This window comes from Megalops cyprinoides, chromosome 3 (genome assembly GCF_013368585.1).
Source record: "Megalops cyprinoides isolate fMegCyp1 chromosome 3, fMegCyp1.pri, whole genome shotgun sequence".
Classification (NCBI taxonomy): Eukaryota; Metazoa; Chordata; class Actinopteri; order Elopiformes; family Megalopidae; genus Megalops; species Megalops cyprinoides.
In genome coordinates this window covers 16,204,257-16,223,408 of record NC_050585.1, presented here as the reverse complement: position 1 = coordinate 16,223,408, position 19,152 = coordinate 16,204,257, and the positions used below count along the sequence as shown (strand labels likewise).

The window sequence follows — 19,152 nt, the reverse complement described above, 5'->3', positions numbered from 1 at the left end:
CCATCTCGTTTTTCTTCGAAGTTAACGGTGAGCCCAGGGCGTTTTTCCTGTAGATGCTGATGGTACATATGATATCACGCTATTTTAGAACTCGGGGGTGGTTACAGTTTAACAGACTCGCAGTAATTAGCTAATGACCACGCTGCCTTTTTTTGAGCCAGGGTCAGAACAGGAAGTGGATTTGTGACCTGAAATATGAAAATCCCAGTTGGTGAACGGTTGGTGAGCGTTGCTTAGTGGTGACCAAGCACGCTCATGTTACATCTCCGGTATCAAGCTGCTGCATCATTTATTGAGGTGGGAAAACTAGCCTGGCTGGTTTTGTCCAACCATTGCCAAGCCCAGACGCCACACACATGCTGTCCAGGAGACGAGCACCCCACCCCCCACCCCCCAGCCACACCCCTGCAGCATCAAACTGGGCCACATCGTGCAAGGCCTGGGACAACAGATTCACTACAGTCCTCCTAAATAAAAAGTGTTTGTTTAATAACCCTTCTGTTTAAACAAAATTTGGGCAAGTTTCACTCATAAAAAAGTACTTTATTGACATATTTGCAGTGAGGAATACTTAATTTTTATATTTTATTGAAGGCACGATTGAAAAAAGAAAAGGGCTTTATATCAGATTTCTGTACTGAGTCCCATTAGGTGTTGAATCCACCACAACGTGTGTCTTTGAGAATAAAAGCAAACACATTTCTTTCAGTTTAAATAAAATTAATAAGGCTGTGAGCTATTCTTCTGTTGAGGCATGGCTGCCTACTCCTCGTCAGAGTCCTGGAGCAGGGCCTTGTGGGAGCTGGCATCAGAGTTCAAAGTCGTCTTCAGGCTGATCTCCATGTCACCGAGCTGCCTCCTTGTACACCTCTTCACACCACTGGCGAGAGGAGAGGACAAGAGGAGATACCAATCAGAGGAGTGCAGGATGCACAGAAACAGGAGACTCCTTAAAAGGGGTCTTTAGCTCCATGAGGTTTAAGAAAACAGACGTGCTCGAGGAAGTTAATAAGAAGCAGAAGCTAAAGAGGTCATTAAAGAGGTTGTCTGATAAATTGAATTGAATGTAATTGAGTTGAATATACAGTCTGGGGTAGGTAACAGGATCTCTTCTGAACTGTGCAGCAGAAAGGGCTTGGAGAGAGTTTGGAGTGGTGCCTGGGGACTTTCTCAGAAACTGAACCCCTGGTGGCATGCAAAGCCGTGGAAGCAGGAGTACTCACAACCAGACGAGGCTGTAGTTCATGCCGACGATGAGCAAGGCGACGGCATAGTGCCAGCAGTAGCACATGGTGATGAACATGATGTTGTCGTGGAGCTCCAGGTCCCACTGCGGTCCACTCAGCGGGTACAGCACAAAGCCGATCTAATGGGGTAAACACGTCCTTTGTCTCTTTGTTTGTGCATGTGTGTTTGTGCATGATTGTGTGTGGTACGTGTGTGTGCCTGTGTGTGTGTGTGTGTGTGTGTGTGTGTGTCTGTTGGTATCTGTGTGTATGACATATCTAAAGTTGCATGTGTAATATAACTATACTGAGGAACGTGTCTTCAGATCATCCACATACTACAGGAAGTTATCAACCAGCAGTCAGAGCAAACCTAACTCCCATTCAGAGTAGGTGGGCCTTTAAGTCCCTTTGTAATTCACATTCTGCACTTTGTACTCTGCACTTTTATTGACTGATCCTGTGCAAGTGACCAGAGATAAGGCCGTCTGCAGAGAGGAAGCATAATGATACCTGATAGAACCAGGTCCCTTGCAGGATGGCCAGGCTGCTCCTGAACAGTTCCAGCACGGTGTGTTCCCTCTTAAACACCTCCAGCAGGGTGCTGGCAGAGCCCCCGAAAACAGCCACCAGCAGCAGGGAATGGATGTGCTTGTCTAGGGAAGGCCGGTTGTGCACATGGAAGTAGAACAGGAATCCTGAGGAGTGTGGAGATGCGTTAGCATGGGACACCCTCCCAGTGGAACGCGCCACCAAAAACAGGACATTGACCACCACTGACTCTGCCTCATAGTTATTATTACCCCATAACCCAATCAACATCTAGTAACAGACTGTCAGACTGCCTGTGCTTCATGTTGAAAGGATTGGACCTACACTGCTGAGCTTAAAAAATTCTGGCCGTGGCAAGAGTTGATGAAGATCCATTAGCAGTGAGACCATGACTTTTTTTGGTTCTGATACTAATCATTGTGAACATGCGCTGAATCCTTGTAACATCCAATCAGAACCCAAATACATCCAGGCCCAGCATGCTCCTGCATATTCATTGAAAATTCACAGATTCACGTGGTCACCACGGTCAGAACAGGAAGGACGGCAGAGTACTGGCAGCGATTGTCTCTGGTGTTGTGCTTAATCTTGGCTGTCAGATGTCACCAGAGAATCAGTGGGGACAGCTGTAGCTAGGACAGTGGCTGACATGATGGTTGTGGGGAGACTGTGCCGGGCCCGGAACTGCACCTTCGACGAAGAGTGCCAGGGAGAGAGCGAGGCGGTCGAGACCGAGCGGGACGGGCAGGGGGGACATGGTGAGGACATCCGCGATGCCGGAGATTCCGAAGAACAGGTACATGGTGCTGTGCTGCCAGTTCATCAGCTTCACCCAGGACTTCTCCTCACTGTTGTACAGGTGGGCGTGGGGCCCGTCGGGCACAAACTGCTCTGCCATGATGCCTGAGGAGCAGGAGGGGCACAACAGAACAGTCAAAAGAACTCTCCCTCCTATTCGTTACCTGGCATGTCAGTCAAAGTGTAAGGGGGAATAACCTCAATGAATTCATCACACAGAGCCAGCACTCACCCACAAAGGCAAAGAAAATTTTGATTGCCCCCTCCACAAAGTCCATTGTGTTGAAGAACTTTGGTGGTCTGTGTCTCCCTCCCGCCTGGCCCTTCTTCCAGCAGTGTCGGAGTGGGTATTTCACCGACCACCACAGGCCAAACAGCAGGAAGAAGCTGCCCGGGAGAGCGTGCCCCTTGAAGTTGGCCATGTCCCCCTGCCCCTGGAAAAAGACAACAGTCAGGCCTGATGACCCTATCTGACTACAATCTGGTCTATCCTGATATAGTGCCAGTTTCATATTTCTGCTAAGCTTACATATGTTTTTTTTTCTTTCTTGTTTTCTTTCATTTAATCAGCCACCAAACTCTTGAGCATTGGAAAAAGGTGTGTGTACATTCCCCACTATCAGGTCAGTTTGAGAGCGCAACTAGCAGCACCGGTTCCCCACCCACTGAATAATAAACCACTGAATCATATTCTGTACTAAAATAAAACGTCCTGAGTAAATAAACCATGAAAATATCTCAATGTGTTGGCTTGACAGACTGGAAGAATCAGTTGTAATAACTTTTCAGTACTTGTTTTGCTTAATCTCTAAATTAAAAACAAATTTAAGTCAAAAATATTCTTCAAAGTGGAAGGATTAACCATCAAATTTTGATGGTTAATCCTTAAATTAAATGACAATTAATTAAATAACATAATTAGTCATACTGATGATTAATTATGTCATTTAATTCATTTCATGCATGTATAATAGAATATATTGTAATGCTGTGTATTCTGCTAAATATTTGCATATAATAAAATATATGCATAAAATTAAATACATGAAATATGAATTCATATTTGTAATATTTGGTGCATATTGTAACATATATTGTATTTAAAAATAAATTCCTTTAATTAATTAGATTTAGCAATTTCTTGACCTGTACTACTTTATCACTTGGCATCAGAGCGCATTTTTTTTCAGCATGTTTTCATCTGAAACGCGGTTTGAACTTGATACTCACGTTCCTAAGAATGCACCCGGAGGGTAAACCTTGGATTAGATTCAATCAGAACGTTTTCCTTAACATTTCCTTGACATGCAATTAAATGCAAGTTTTAATGCGACATATATGTCTGGTGAGATCATCCATCACCGAATGATATGAAAAATGTAACGAAAAACAACTAAGCTAAGTAAGCTTAGTTGTAAGCTTAACTGCGGATTTTTTTTTTTTTTTTTTTGATTGAATACAGTCCCACGTAGCTGTACACAATTTAACATAGCAAGCAAGAAGTTACCTGTTCAAAATAAGGTACTTTGCTTTAATTGAGATGTGCAGCTTAGACGCCTATTCTTCCTCAACTGTTTTGCAGAATCACTGTTCGAGCAAAGCTCACTGCCATAGCAACGGGTAAAGACACACCCCTGAGCGATGCTGTCATTTGTTGTTGAAATGGACCCATGGAGATAAACATTTAAAAAAATGACCTCGATATTTAGATAGTAATCAATGAAATACCAGACTGTCATAAAGTCACAATCTCTATCTTGACAAAGATGAAAAGGTAAAAGACTTTTATGCTAACAGTTTAGTTGAAAAGTGAAGCGGATATATCAACGATGCATTCCTCAATCTAATTAAACGGCTGTGAATAATTTTTGCGATGGTTAAGGCGATGTCTCAAATTTAACATTGTTCTGTTTAATGTATTTTGCGTGTAATATTCTGTAACAATGTAGCAAAAATTGTAGCGCGAACCATGTTTCCATGTCTGCATTTTACTACCGTGGCTCAGCTCCTCTAATTATTTCTCCTGAATCGCCCAAGTGGAAATCCACTTACTTGCAAGATGGAAATAGTCTGTAAAAAGTTAATATATAAGAGTCATTAGGGCACTAGCCATGTGGAAATGGTATGTTTACACATCACTTGGATGGCATTTTTATACCAGCTGAACAAGTTTTTCTCGGCCGGGCAGATTTGTCGAATTGTATTTCTTGTGGAGCGTTTTTCAATTGTCATTGTCAAGGATTTTCTTGTTTCGAATAAAAAAACTAAAGTATCTTTGAGTTAACGATTGGACAGATACCACTTACCAGTGTTCAAATTGTAATTAGGTCGACATACACCAACTTTAGAAGCAGTACCGACCAGACGGAAAATAGAAATAAAACTGAAACACGTTTAATGAACAGAATCACAAACTGATGTAGCGACTCATGCTTCGGTCATGAAAAAGAGTACGTATTTCTAAGGCAGCGGACTTTGCTCTTGCTCATATAGCCATATAATTGGCCCAGGGTAGGATTAGCAAGATCGATGAGAACATAGGCAGCAACCAACGCGCATACGACCATAAAGCACACAGATCGGGATAAGACCATTATGACATTATCACGATATCACGATAGTGAATGCGATGCATTTCAGAAATTAATTTTCTCTACAATCTCTCTAAGTCCCTGTGTTCCCCCTTCCTCTCTCACACACTCTCTCGTTCGACTGCTCTCGATCTGCGTTCGAGCTCATGCATCTAAATAAAACCTGAAACCAGGAAACATAATTTATAAGATTTTGATAAAATCATTTCCAGTTTCTTCAAATGAGGAGCATACCTTTTGATTTAATTACTTTCCTTGTTTTAACAGTCTCTTCTGTATCCGTGACACATGTGACAGTTCCGATAGACAGGAGCCCTGTGTACCTGTCGTCTCACTGTGCACCTGTGCGTCTCCCCGCATAGCAAAAACCTGTTGACTCCGCCTTTCACCTGCATGACTCACTTCTGCACAGTGCTCTCCATGGTTATACTACCTGTTATACTGTCACCATCTGCTGTGACTGCTTTAGTTTGCACTGCCCCCGCGTCTACCCCTCACCCCCCGAGAATATAAAAACCGCATATTTCAGAATATTTCAAGTATTCATAATCATAAGTGATTATTGATGATTGAATAAATATAATACATTCTATTATTAAAAGTCCCATATCTGAGGAACATAACTGCTATTCTTTCAAATAACAATTTAACTTTTACAGTTATCATTATTAAAACAATTATGACTTTGCCTACATCAAATACCTTGGGTTTGTATCTTCAAGTTAATGAGTAATCACTGTCAGAGAGTGAATGGGGAAGGGAGAGGCTACCTATGAGATCCCCACAGCTTGATTTGATGAACTTTGCACCCAATAACAATGTGTGTTTTTCTCTAGTCAGGCTTGTCAGCTTCACCCACCTATGTTGGCATTAATTCCTTTCAGGAAGGAATATTTGTCATGAAAGTTATCAACAAATGTAACTACCCCATTGTCAAAATCAGTAGTGGACTATTGTACTGTGTATGCCGTAATGACTCAGACCAAAGGCCTCCGATTAAAATGACAAAATTTTATGAGTTAAGAGTTTACTTACACACACCCAATGGACATCATGTAAATAGACACCATACATAGTCCATTGGCGCAACACATCAATATACAATGCTTGTGATCTGATGAAGCAAAAAATAGTAAAACGGTCTAAATTCTACAGTGTTGTGGTTTGTGAAAAATGTCCCAGCTAAAGTATGACACAGAAGAGCTTCTTCTCCCGGAAAGGGTTTTCAGAAGAGGGCACTGGAGTCACCAGTGGGTCCTCTTTGGCATGGGCTTCACAGAATGCCATTAGATCTGCTGCTGCCTTGGATACCTGTGGGGAGAGGGAGGGAAGGGGAGGAAGAGGAGGAGGAGGAGGCAGGGATGCAGAAAGAGAGGTAGAGGGAGGGGAAAAGAGAGAGAGACCAATGGAGAAGGAGGGAAGGAGAGAGGAAGGGAGGGAGGGAGAGAGGTAGAAAGAGGCAAATAAATACATTCAAATCAGAAATGTTCCCTCGACACAGAGAGGACAAAGTGAGCTTTGATTGTATTACAGTCTCTTTTGTACCCTACTACTACACTTTCCAGAGGAAAACACTATATCTACTACCAACCAAAGATAAGTATAAGAAGTTAGCGCTAAGTTGTATTGGAATGTGCTCACAATTAGTACGCCTCTCGTGTTATTAGTGTGCCTCTTTTCTTCTATGCAGAAATTGTTTAACCACTTTTATTGCTGTTCTGAATCATTTTTAATCATCTCCAGTCATGTGATTGTGGTTGTGTTGCTTGTTAGAGTTTTTAGGCCAAGCAGATAGTCTTCCCAATACTTCATGCTTGTGTAAGGGAGATGAGTTCTTCTTAGTAGCAGAACTATGTTATTTTTACTTTCTCATGTTTGTAGTAATGATTAATATTAGGTAATTAGATTGATAAACAAATCCAATGCTTTAAACAGGAAATGGCCAACAAAAAATGTTGCATTGGTCAAAAATGAAATTTCAAAAATTAAAGAATTAACAACTTAAGAAAGGTGACCCCATTAAAAGCCATTTCAGGCCATTTGCAGAACAGTGATGCTGAGCATTTTTTAAAATACTGCATTATACTTTAGAAAATCACCATCAGGGGTATAATTGCACACCTCAGCAAAATTTAGTCTGTCTTCATCAAGACATCATGACTTGCATTCATTATGTCATGGTACAAGATTACATCATTACAGACCAGTAACATATAAACATACTTAAAGCAGGGTTAATACTGTGTACTTGCAAGCACTGAGGGTCGTGTATGAGAGCATTTTTCCAGTGACTTATCAGGGTCCTTATTTGCATTCTCACGCTTAAGAGAAATTTTGTATCCATTACACCTGTGCTTATTTAATTAAACTGTAAATTACTCCTTGGCAACAAACTCAGCTGAACTGCAGCTCTACAGGATAAAGATTAGGCATTTTTAGTTTCTATTGTCAATTAGAACAACTGATATTTGCCAAAAGGGAAATTTCAATATTTTAAATTGACATTTATTTATTTTTGATTCCATTAAAAATCAATACATGTCATAGTTTTGAATATATTTTTGAATAGGCGTCATATATTAGATGCCAAATATGCACATATAATCATAGTGGAGTATATTAATATTGTCTGTATTTTTGTACAATACTTTGGTACTAATATTGTACATTTGACATAAAAAGATTTTTGCGAATTTTAGAGTATATTCATAAAGCACAAACATGTAAGAAGTAACGTGTTTTCCTGTTATGTTAAAGATTTTTGACATATACTTCATAAAAATTTTATTACGTTTGTTTTTGTATTTCAAGATATTTCGATACATGTGAGGGATGTTTCTGTATGGTGTCTCCACACTGGCTGTGCTCAGCCCTAACTAACCATCATCCTGTCAATGTTGACCTCCAGTTTCAGCTGCTCCACTGTCTTGCGCGCGTCCGCGATCTTGGCCATGTTGTTGGACATGGTGGCTGCCCCTCGCTCTTCCTCGCACCCCGGTCACGCTCTGAAAGGAAGGTACACAACCCCATCAGCCCCCATTTCTGCAGGCAGGACCCTTTCCTCTGGACTCTCCTCTGCACTTAGCCCTGCCATCTCTAGGCCACTCTACCAAAGTACCGAGGCAATTGTTTGGGACTTAGAGTGGCAGCTGAGGCAGGGTGTGGCCATGCGCTGTTTGTGTAACCCTTTGGGGGCTGGGTTCCACCAATACCCAGGTCTCATCTGGCATAGTCTCACCATGGGCCTCTGGGGGGATATAAGCAGGTTGGGGCATGCCGGTGAAAAGAGTCCCTATGGGAGTGCGACTGATATGTTACACAAACACCTCAGCTTACTGATACAGTACACTGTTCCCTGTATTGCAGCATTCACCTGCACCTCAGCCGTCCAGCTGTGATGGGGGGTGTGCCATGTTTGCTGTGGAAATCCCCTTCACTGTTCTGAGACGCACATGGCCGCGATGGACAAACCGAGTCAGAAACACATTAAAGTTAAACTCTTACAGTCCTGTGACACCACGTCCGTATCAGCTTCTGCGTCCAGGATTGGTACAGTATAGTGCGCTGGTTTGTGAGCGTGGTGGCCAACAGCATGTCTGTGAGCTGAATCAGTGTCTTCTTCTACATGGAACTTGGCAAAAGAACAGAGTGGAAGCGCTGCAGCGGAACACAAAGTGATCTTAACGTTCTTCTTCCCTGCGCAGTAACCTCTCTTCTCTCATTACGTTTTCATCCAGCTGCTTTGCAGATGCCCTTACGCAAGGTGACTCACGCTGCTTACCTGTGACATATTATTCATGTGCACAGCTGCAGAAGCTGAGGCCGAGTGCCGTGCTGAAGGCTATGACAGCAGTGTCCCAAACAGGAGCCAGACTGGTACCAGGTGGACAAGCTCTCCAACCGTTACTCTGCACTGCCCCACTGCTCTCTCAGTGAAAGAATATTGTATCAGCGATAAGCAGCATGCTCCTGCAGGTTGCCAGGGGGAGGCTAATGATGGTAATAACCCTCTCTTCCCCCCACAGGAGTGTCACAGCAGGTGGTTGGGGAAGGGGGGGGGTCCAGATGAGGAGGTGTACCAGAGTCACACGGCTCCACAGCACTGTCTCTGATTTCACATATAAATACTTTTAATCATAAAAGTTGGTTATTTGTCCTGCTTGATGGGGAAAGCAATCTGCTCTGTTCTTGGTCTAGGATTATAGATCAAGTAAGTTTGTCAAAAGCTGTGATGTTCAATTTCACTTTTTTTACTCCGGTTCATTTGGAGTAGAGCTCTACAGCTCTTATGATCATGCAGCCTTGCACAGAGAGATGATGTCTGTACAGTCAGTGAAATTTGATTTATTTCAAACATACATGTAATCTGCAGAACCTCTCCACCTCAATCTTACACACACAGACACACACACACAATTTTTCACCCAATCCTCCTATATACACAGTTAAGACGTAACCTTTCTCAGTACCACTAATACCAAATGCATTTTCCTGAAATTGCATCATTTAATATTATGCATTCAATTGATGAAAAAACTTTGCGCAATCTTCCCTTTAGACATTCAATTTGCTTCCTGCTTGAGTTTTTTTTATACAATTTCCATTTCTTACAAAGTTTATCATCCATAAAAACCATGATTCCACACACTGTGACTGACAAACAGCACACAGATACGTTTTGCTGATCCCAAAGAAGCCAGTTTCTCATGGTCAATAATGGTCTTTCACACATATAATGTCACATCTCTGTCTTCAGTTCATGGCAAAGCAAGCTTGCAGTGGCAGCAGAACACTAGAATACTATGAAGTGCACTGATTGCGTTACTCACCCCAGAACAGAGGAGCCCTGTGGTCAAAAGGTCCTGAAGATGGAGCGTGGAGCTAATGCCTGCTCAGCTTCACTTCACTGACCCTGAGCAACAGATGCAGAGGTAGGTGGAGGAGAGAGATGGCTGAGGGGAGGAGGGACTGGAAAGGTCGCCTCCTCTTGCAATTAACACGCGAGCTACCCCCTCCACCCAGTTTGGGGCGAGCCGTAAGTGGCAGCCTACTGCTCTAACAGGAGGCATGGGGATGTGACCTTCTCTCTGGGGCGTGTCCCCCAGGGCTCAGGCACTGTGATAGACAGCTCGCAGGAGAATGGGCAGCACCTGTGAGCTTGAGCTGGGCTTTAGCACTGGGTTGCAGGTTCTGAGCTGTGGGGGCTTAGCAGCACTTACAACCCCGAGGTGCAGACCCACCTCTTCGGAATGCATCTTAGTTGCCCTACCTATTTGTAATACTTCAGTCTTTCCTTTCCTTGTATATTACTGTATTATTGTACTTACACACTTTAGTAATGTAGCACTTGTTCTGTAGTCATTATTGCACTGGTTTCTATAGCACTGTGTGGTGTGTTGATGACTGCTTTGATGCGTTTGCTGTTCATGTGGCCTTATTAAAAAGGACTACTGTATATTTGCCGAGCTCACTCTGGATACGAGACTAAATGTAGATGTAACTGGGGCTGTTGCTTAGTTAGTTTAGCAAAGATAAATGACAGACAAAAATGGTGTTTCCCTCTTGTTTTATACCACCCCTGAAATCCACTACCTCTAAATCATTGGTTCTGTTCGACTGTTAGGTCTCAACCAATCACAATGTCACAGGGGTACAGCAGTCAGTGGGTAAGCTCTGCAGGATGGTGTTTGTGTGATGTAGCCACCTGAAAAAGGAGTGATCTTCCTGTACATTTGGGAGAGCCACAGGCAGCTGAAACAAGGTGCTGGAGACAAACAAGCTGATGAGCCCTGAGGGTGAGTTTGTAAAAAAAAAAAAAAAAAGTTGCTCTGCATCTGAGTGCTGATGGGAGGTGATGTACAGATGTTGATGATAGACATTGCAAAGCAGGTTTCAACTACATTTCCCATCAGCCCTTTTGTGAAATGTCATATAAATAGTCTTTTACCATCAGAACTCAGCCCTGGTGTTTGTTTTCCTTGACCATGGTGTAATAAGTAATGATCTGATGGAACGATCATGGAACAAAGTAATGATCTGATGTGAACACATGCACTGTTCCTTAGGAGGCAACCAATGGCAAGAGAGATGGCAATGGTGATGGCGATGGCAATAACAGTTCTGTCCATTGCTGAATTCTGCCCTCTTTGTTATTTCTCTTCATTTGAGTCATTATTGTAAATTCCTTTGCTGTCACTTCACCCTGAGGCATACCTTAAAACAGGTTTTGTGAGAGGGGATTCTCGAAACTGATATTGACAATAGTTGATTGTCTAGGGAGATGAAGTCCATGTTCCAAGGTTGCAGAGTGCATACATTCCTCCAGCTCTGGACTTCACCTCCCATCAGCACCTCTGTGAAATGGTGTGCAAGGCTGCGCTTGTCGATCTCAACCTCGACGACGATGGCTGCACATGAGGGAAGCTTGTCATAGGGCAGTGAAGCCGCCCGCCACTCATCCCCCTCCCCGAATCGTTCGCACAGTCAGGCTTGGTTTCAGGGCCTGCGGGGGGGCTAGGAGCCTGCTGGGGAGTGGCTTAATGCCAAGCGCCTCATTAACCAACACTTCTGCATGCTTATTGCTCCAACGCGCAGCAGGGAGGGGAAGCAGCCAGCCAAACAAGACCAGCGCCACATTACAACCTCATCCTGGCTTACCCACACCCAGGAATGCCCTGAGATAGTATCTGCATGGTGAGCCTGCAGCTGAAAGCTCAGGTGTTAAACATTAAACACCAATTAACAGATAAAAGTGTGTTTAGTTATTTTATTTAATGTTATTTCTTGGCCTTGTGAAATCTGATCAGGCAGTAAATTAACAGTTAAATTACAGTCATTATCGTTCTTCAAAAAGCTCAACAAAGATGTAGTAACTGGACATACAGTAAGATTAGGACTATATCAGCATTGAAGTGCTTAAATACATTGAATAATTGAATCCATCAAGTAAAACTGGAAAATTCTATCAATGGTTGATATACTCATTATCAAAATAAAAACCAACTCATGCTCCCCTACCCAAAATTGTTGTTGTTGTTATTTACACAGGTAATATACACAGGTAAAATATTATTTTTGCAAGTAATAACAGCAACAACAAAGTAAAACATTTCTTCAAGTGTAATTTACCAATTATCATTGAAAACACAATTCAGATAACTATGATTAGTCATGAATGATGGCACATTTTTGGAAGAAGTGTATTTATGCTTTTCATCAAAATGTGTAGTCTGTCTCCAAGTGTTTTTGTGTTATGATATTGCATGGCCGGACACATACAATTATTCAATCATTTGGTTTTCATGCCTTAGCAACCACATTGATAAAAAAAAAAAAAAAATCCATATTCAATATTTTGATAAACATTAGGCAAAAGAACCAAATGATTTTGCATACTGCCGTCATCAATTAAAACTGTGTTACTCTCTTGGCAACCAGTATATTCCTAACTCTGATATATCACCGCAGGTGTACAAATAAATTAGAGAGCTTCTTCAGTGTAAGGAAGGACATGTGTGATTCATTCGTGACCTTTGAGCCAATCCATCCAGGAGTGCTTTGATGTGATGGCATTGGAAGAATTCCCAACATTTGGTCCATCAAAAAATGTCACACATCTCCAGAATGAAAGGAAAAAGTCTACAGATTAGCTGTAATATGAAAACGCGGTTAAACTTGGGTGAGACGATAGGAAAATGTTTGCAAATTAGAGGAAGAACAAGAGAAAGAATTAGAATAGAAAATAATTTGTAAGAAAATAGAAACTGGAAAATCATTCTCGTCTCCTGCGAATTTCGAAGATACCTGATGTTTTTCACGACGAGAACCATGCGACTTCAGGGGTGCTGCTGGGAAGTGAAGTCCGGAGCAACAAAAGGTCCTCCCAAACATTCATTGAAAGACTTTATTTAGATATCCGCCCGTTGCAGAACATTGCGCAAAGTGTGTCTGGAATTCTGGGGGAGCCACCCTCTTCTCTGTAACAGCACCTCCCCTAGTTACCATTAAAGGTCTATTTGTTTTTTCTATCCACATTCAACGCACGTATTGAACCAGAATTGTACATCGCATCTTTATTTTTCCCATTTGAATTTGCACGCCCATTTGATGTATTAGATTAATTTTCAGTATACAGTATACATCTATAGTGTGTATTTATAAATTAATTCCATCCTCGAGAGCTATCACAAGCCTATAATACTTAAAATCATAACAATAGTATGTCAGCAATAGCACTTGACTAAAGTTATAGGACTTTATGTGTTTAGATCTGTTTAATTGTCATTAAAAAGATATTTCCCACTCTGGCAATTCAGGTGTAAGCAATTGTATAGTGTTTTATTACAGATGACTATTTCTAAATGACGACCTAAAACGTCTTGCAGAAAATGGTGAGCATTTTGAAAATGTGTTCATTGTGGAAAGCTAGTAATATCGAAAACACACCACATGACCTCCATCAGCAATAAATTAGACAGATTTTTAGTTTGCATAAGTTTAATGAGGCTTCCATAGCGCTGCACATCCTCTCACACATTCAGCTGATCTCTTGTGCTTTATAGACACCACGGTTCTTCTCTTCATTGATCCTGAACTTCCCCCTCTTCTTTCCGCCAGCTCTGACAGAAATTAGCACTCGCAGTAGTACCCGGAGATTTCGTCGTTCCAGTTTCTGAGCAGACCCATGCGGACGTTCTTTAGATGGGGCTGGATCCCTGCCTTAAACTTGCGCCTCTTTCCTTCCTTTTTGGATCGAGACCAGACAGTCAGGGAGCAGAATCTGGACACCACCAGCGAGGAGATGCGGTTGTTCCAGCCGACAGGTATGATGGGGAAGTCATCTTTCGGGTAAGCGTTCAGGTGCTCCCCTAGGCAGCTGAGAGTGCTGTTCTCTTGACTGTGTTCGAACATGCGAGCGCACAGTTTTGCGCCATTTGGGTCTCTTAGCGAGCCTGGGTCCGGGCATTGAGCATCGTTGCCCGTTATGTATAGAGCCCACAGAAGCGCCACAGAGACCAACACCCTCATTTTGAGTTTATCAGTGTGCAGCCCTCAGGGTCGTGAAACTCTGCTTTAAATACACTGGGTCTGGATGATTTCAGCTGAAATGATATTTGGCACATTTGTTTGGGAAATTTAACGCCTGTTTGGAAAGTGATCAAGGTTATACTTGCCTTGCCCTGTTTTTTAAACCCGCAAAACTCACTCTGCCATCAGATAAACCTGCTTATGGAAATAATGTAATCTCAAGTCTCTGAGACTAAAAAGATGTCCACATTCGTTACTGCTAATACTGAACGCTTCAAGGCGATCCAAAGAAATAACTGCACGGTCATGGCTTATGGCTTAACGCACTTTTCCTTTTCTTGCATGTATGACATGTTGCTCAAATTAATTCTCTGTCGAGGCCAAAAAGCATGGGGGCGTGAAATTTGCTCTGTAAATACATTACTGCGTTAATGTCTAACGTGATGTCTAAATTATGAGAGAGTAGTGGATATATAGTTTGGCAGAGTGTATGTCCTTTCGAATTACAGTGAATAGCGCATATGTTGTAACTGCTCCATCCAGTTGTTTGCCATATAATTGGATGGCGTCATAGTCGTTTAGTATTTCATTCGCAACTGCCTGGGTTAGATGTTTTAGCAGCCGTTTATTTTAGCAGCCATTTTACCTTATCTCTGGGTCACATACCCATCAAATTTTGCATGTGACATCACTTTAATACGTTAGTCAGAATGGATAATTGACGGGATCATGTGCCCTATTGTATGTGGTGTTATTCCTGACCTGTAACTAAAATAACCTTCAAACTTTCAAGAAGGTGTACTAGACTCCCTTTTGATATGTGAATACAAAAATTAAACATGATAGCTCACATAGCATGAAAGCCTTTCTCCTGATTTGTTATTGTTTTAATCTTTAGATACTACATATAGTTTTATAACTTGATATATGACATTGATATATGACTCAAAAGATAAATATGCTGGTGTATGTGAAAGCAGTTTACATTAATCGGTGCCTTACATACATGCTAAATGTTGCAGGTAAGACACAAGATAATAGGCTTCTCATATTTTAATTAAATTTGATTGAGTGAAAAGCCTTGGTGGCCATATGGGACATGGCAATGTTATTGTTTATTCAAATAATGTTACATCATAAAGAATGCATATTAGGTCTTCCTTAAGTACATGCATTGATATCCTAACCAAATAAACTAATTAATACTTTGGGGGGTGGTTGTAACTTACAGGTTTTTTTTTACTATTGTTTTAAGGCATTCTTCAAAATGCAAGTCTGGTTAACGTAATGGACCACCCACAAAAATGTCACAAATTATTTCACAGCATAGAGGAGACTTTAAAGTGTCCGGCGCAGGTAGATCAATATTGGGTTTAATTAGTCTTAAGACTTAAGGCTTTCAACATCAGACACCAAATCTGCAAAAGGGCTGCACCTTAACAGCAGGACTGCCTCCACAGGGTAAAGTTTTAATGATGTTATTTGTACTGAATAATTAATAGAGTCTCAGAGCCTAGGAGTGCTGTACGCATAAAATATATGAACACCCACAACGGTTGCATTAATTAGTCCTTGCACTGAAGACGTGGAGCTAACTACGGTTTAGTCTGTTTGGCAAAAAACTATAATTCGTTAGGATTCTTAATTAAGGCATCTGGAATGAGTGTCCATATGAATCTGATCACGATACACAAAATTACAGAGAGCGTATCGCACATTTCCAGTGTTTTCTGATGTAATCCACAATCCCGTATGTTTCCATTCCCCTTTGCACTGGCTTATACTAACTTGAGGAAATCATTTAGGATAACCAACATGACCAAATTATAAAATTATAATAAATAATTGAAGTCACCAGTTGAGGTTTAATTTACTATTATTTTAATGTGTAACATGGTAACATCGTTAGTTGTAGGTCTCTTCCGTCGTCTTCCTCCTGCAGCGCCGTCTCTGACCCGCTAGCACTCACAGTAGTACGCAGAGATGTCGTTGTCCCAGTCCCCAAACAGGCCCTGGCCAACGTCTTTCAGACGGTATTGGATTCCTGAGGTAAACTTGCGCCTGCTACCCTCCTTCCTACTGCGCGACCACACGGTGAGGCTGCAGAATTTGGAAACTACCAGCGAGGAGATATGGTCGTTCCAGCCTCTCGGCATGAAGGGGAAGTCATCGTTAGCATAGGCGTCGAGGTAGTCGCCTCCGCAGCTCTGCTCGTAGTAGTAGTGACTGTCTTCGAACATACGCGCGCAAACCTTATTTCCACTTGCATCTGTCAGCGAGCCTGGGTCCGGGCATTGCGCCTGTAGGCCCGCGATGCACACCGCGAGAAGGAGCAGAACAGTGATCGCGGTCATGGCTGCCAACGTTTGCTTGTGTGAGGAGGTCGTCGACAGATGCTCTCTCATAAATATACTTCGCAGCCCCAGATAAAAAGCGTGTTGTTGTGTTACGTATATGTCTCAAACTATACTTCTGCTGATAAGGATGTCAAACCAACGATAAATGGTTTTGGCAGGTGCACGATGGATCGAGTTCCCACAGCTCACAGTGGGGTGCCAAGTGTACATACTATGGATGATGAAATATAATTTAATACTCTACTATGAATGACTGCTGACCCTCCATTATCAAGAAGCATGCACTTGTCTTACTATTTGTGTTACAGTCAATACATTACTCATTTGGCATTTTGATTTGCAAAAGGGCATTCAAGAAGGTTAGGCTAAGAGCAGAGATGATACTAAATCGTAAGTGTCGCAATCTGATAGTAGGAGTGATTGTATAACATGCCATGCTCTGTGCCATAATAGGTGCAGGGGCACATCTGAGACATTTAAGGATATAGCAGATGTGTTTCAGCGTAAAGCATGAATCTTCAGACATCAGTGTTTGTTTAACACAGACTGCACTTCCAGCAGAAACACTGCTACATTGCTAGCTCAACACAATTTGACATTAGTCCAAAATACTTTGTTTAAGCACTTCTGTGGTATTAGGTAATTATAAAACAGAGAATTTCTGATCATTTTGTTGTAACACTAAAGAATACTGTGGTCAAGTGTAATATACCCAAACACTCTGGATGAAAGTAGCTCAAATTTATCTTACTAAAAGTCATCAAATAAAAATAGATGTATCCTGAGCTCTTTTTAAAAACTGAACTCGCTTGGATATCCAACAGCCCAGTTATAAACTATTAGCAATTTATTATTGCCTTGTTCTTATTGATGACATGGTACAAGTCTTTATGGTGAGTTCTGGTCAGGTACATTTTTTGAAAGCCATTGAGCTTTGAACAGCAAACAATCCTGTCACATAGCTTCACAGCAAAATTAATTTTTAAATTTCCTTATTTCTACCTGCAGCACCAAGACGTGTCAATTCAGTTCAGTTTGTAACAGATTTGTGACAAAGTGCATTGAAAAACAAAGATATTGGGTGACACAGTTTAAAAAACATGCAATCACACACTTTTTTGGTACACACATATTCACACTGACAATGCAGGATAATGAAAATCGAGGACACAAGGAGGCAGAAGTCATTGAAATGACCTGCTGAAGTGATTGGTGTTTGCTGGATTTTAGCATGCTAGAGATGGTTGAGGATGGGGTATTAACACCAAGGTCAGGTGAATCAGGCAGAGAATAGAAGAGTGCTTGGGTGGAGCAGAATGTCCTGGGACAGGGGGTCAACCACCTCCTATTAGAGTCCAGCAACAAGGCCTTGCCCACTATCCTATCCCCAAAATCCACTTTGGCCCCACACTCCTTCGTGCTATTGGTTACCCTTGTCACATTGTTTTTATTTGTAATTTTTAAAAATTTGAAATGTACTTGTGGTTTTCTCAGTAATTCTCTAATCATTAATGAGCATTTGTAAGCTTTTAAAAGAACTGGGTAGTTTCACAATACCAGTCTTGGGTATATATGATGTAAGTCAATTTCCAGGACCTTGGGGACGGATAAGTGGAAACAGAGGTCTTATCAGTGCTGCCTTCACACCAGTTTCAGACGACCGTATCTTAACTGGCCACATTTAGCCCATAAAATGAACTATAAGATTTTAATGTTGGTGTCCAATCAGGCTGCTATCATTTTAGAATCATAGTGTTTTAGTTAGAGTTTTGTTATAATTGCTTTGGCAGTGTGACTCTTCTGTCTCAGCAATACTGCAATACTGTGACAGCAAAGTGCTTCTTGCACTTTTTGTGGTTTAGCTTTGAGCAGAAAACTCCCTGCCTTTCCATGACCCAATCCCCCCCACCCTCCTCCACCCTCTCATGCACACACACACACACACACACACCTAAGAAAAGAATGGCTACAGGAAGCTCATCTTCAGTGGTAGTTTACTCAGTTAGCTGTAGACATGGTCACTGGTAATGAGCACCCATCATTTATTGAATTAATACAGTGTCACACAACCTCTGGAGTGTACGAACTGACTGCATCTAGTCAGTAAGATGTACTGCAGGGTTGATGGTGATGGTAGGCTGTGTTCTGCCTGTGTTCGGCCCTCTGTTTTGGTGGTCAGCCTCCGTCTCCTGCATAGTCTTCAGGCCACTGTAGTCTCCGTGTACCTTCCACCCCCAGCCACTGATGTGGAATCAGCTCACCAAACTTAATACTAACCCCATCCATACTGTAGAGATGAAACTGGTCCATGAAGTTTTGGGACAGAACCTGTCAGCACTGTATTGTACCAGGGCATGCCAGAAGCCAGGGAGATTCCTTCCCAATGGGTAGTGCAGTACCTTTAACCTTTAGGTGTGGAGTAGTGTGAACACAGACACTGTTGAATGAGATCTGATCTTTTGAATGAGATCTGGTTGCCCTGTATGTGAAAGGCTGGGCAAAGAATGTTTGATTTAGTACACTGCACTGCTGAGAAGCTTTTGTATACTTTTCTTAATGTAGGTGTGTCAGAATGCCTTAATGTTCAGGTGCTGTGTCCTG

The 19,152-nt window shown here is 41.9% G+C and overlaps 4 protein-coding genes across 4 annotated transcripts; all 4 read right to left on the bottom strand.

Annotated features, from left to right (window-relative positions):
- Window positions 1–522: 522 nt before the first annotated feature.
- On the bottom strand, window positions 523–5,495 carry tmem45b (transmembrane protein 45B). Its single transcript, XM_036523284.1, has 6 exons — window positions 5,402–5,495; window positions 2,809–3,010; window positions 2,469–2,681; window positions 1,740–1,924; window positions 1,224–1,366; window positions 523–880 (listed from the first exon to the last, which is right to left on the bottom strand). The coding sequence occupies exons 2-6, from the start codon at window positions 2,996–2,998 to the stop codon at window positions 763–765; spliced, it is 849 nt and encodes a 282-aa protein (XP_036379177.1). The 5' UTR covers window positions 2,999–3,010; window positions 5,402–5,495; the 3' UTR covers window positions 523–762.
- Window positions 5,496–6,349: 854 nt separating this feature from the next.
- gng8 (guanine nucleotide binding protein (G protein), gamma 8) lies at window positions 6,350–10,069 on the bottom strand. Its single transcript, XM_036523287.1, has 3 exons — window positions 9,997–10,069; window positions 8,049–8,172; window positions 6,350–6,478 (listed from the first exon to the last, which is right to left on the bottom strand). Exons 2-3 carry the CDS (start codon window positions 8,130–8,132, stop codon window positions 6,350–6,352), a joined length of 213 nt encoding a protein of 70 aa, XP_036379180.1. The 5' UTR covers window positions 8,133–8,172; window positions 9,997–10,069.
- Window positions 10,070–13,775: 3,706 nt separating this feature from the next.
- LOC118774128 (syncollin-like) lies at window positions 13,776–14,194 on the bottom strand. Its single transcript, XM_036523286.1, has one exon. The coding sequence runs from the start codon at window positions 14,192–14,194 to the stop codon at window positions 13,796–13,798; it is 399 nt and encodes a 132-aa protein (XP_036379179.1). The 3' UTR covers window positions 13,776–13,795.
- A 1,958-nt stretch (window positions 14,195–16,152) lies between these two features.
- LOC118774197 (syncollin-like) lies at window positions 16,153–16,548 on the bottom strand. The gene has a single exon (XM_036523356.1). The coding sequence runs from the start codon at window positions 16,546–16,548 to the stop codon at window positions 16,153–16,155; it is 396 nt and encodes a 131-aa protein (XP_036379249.1).
- Between the last annotated feature and the right edge of the window lie 2,604 nt (window positions 16,549–19,152).

Coding starts and splice junctions, on each gene's coding strand:
- gng8 (XM_036523287.1), bottom strand. CDS start 8,132: ATGTCCAACAACATGGCCAAGATCGCGGACGCGCGCAAGACAGTGGAG. Junction 6,479..8,048: donor TCAACATTGACAGGATGATG/GTTAGTTAGGGC, acceptor CTCTCCCCACAG/GTATCCAAGGCAGCAGCAGA.
- LOC118774128 (XM_036523286.1), bottom strand. CDS start 14,194: ATGAGGGTGTTGGTCTCTGTGGCGCTTCTGTGGGCTCTATACATAACG.
- tmem45b (XM_036523284.1), bottom strand. CDS start 2,998: ATGGCCAACTTCAAGGGGCACGCTCTCCCGGGCAGCTTCTTCCTGCTG. Junction 1,367..1,739: donor AAGGGACCTGGTTCTATCAG/GTATCATTATGC, acceptor TTACCCCATTAG/ATCGGCTTTGTGCTGTACCC. Junction 881..1,223: donor AACTACAGCCTCGTCTGGTT/GTGAGTACTCCT, acceptor TCCTCTCGCCAG/TGGTGTGAAGAGGTGTACAA.
- LOC118774197 (XM_036523356.1), bottom strand. CDS start 16,548: ATGACCGCGATCACTGTTCTGCTCCTTCTCGCGGTGTGCATCGCGGGC.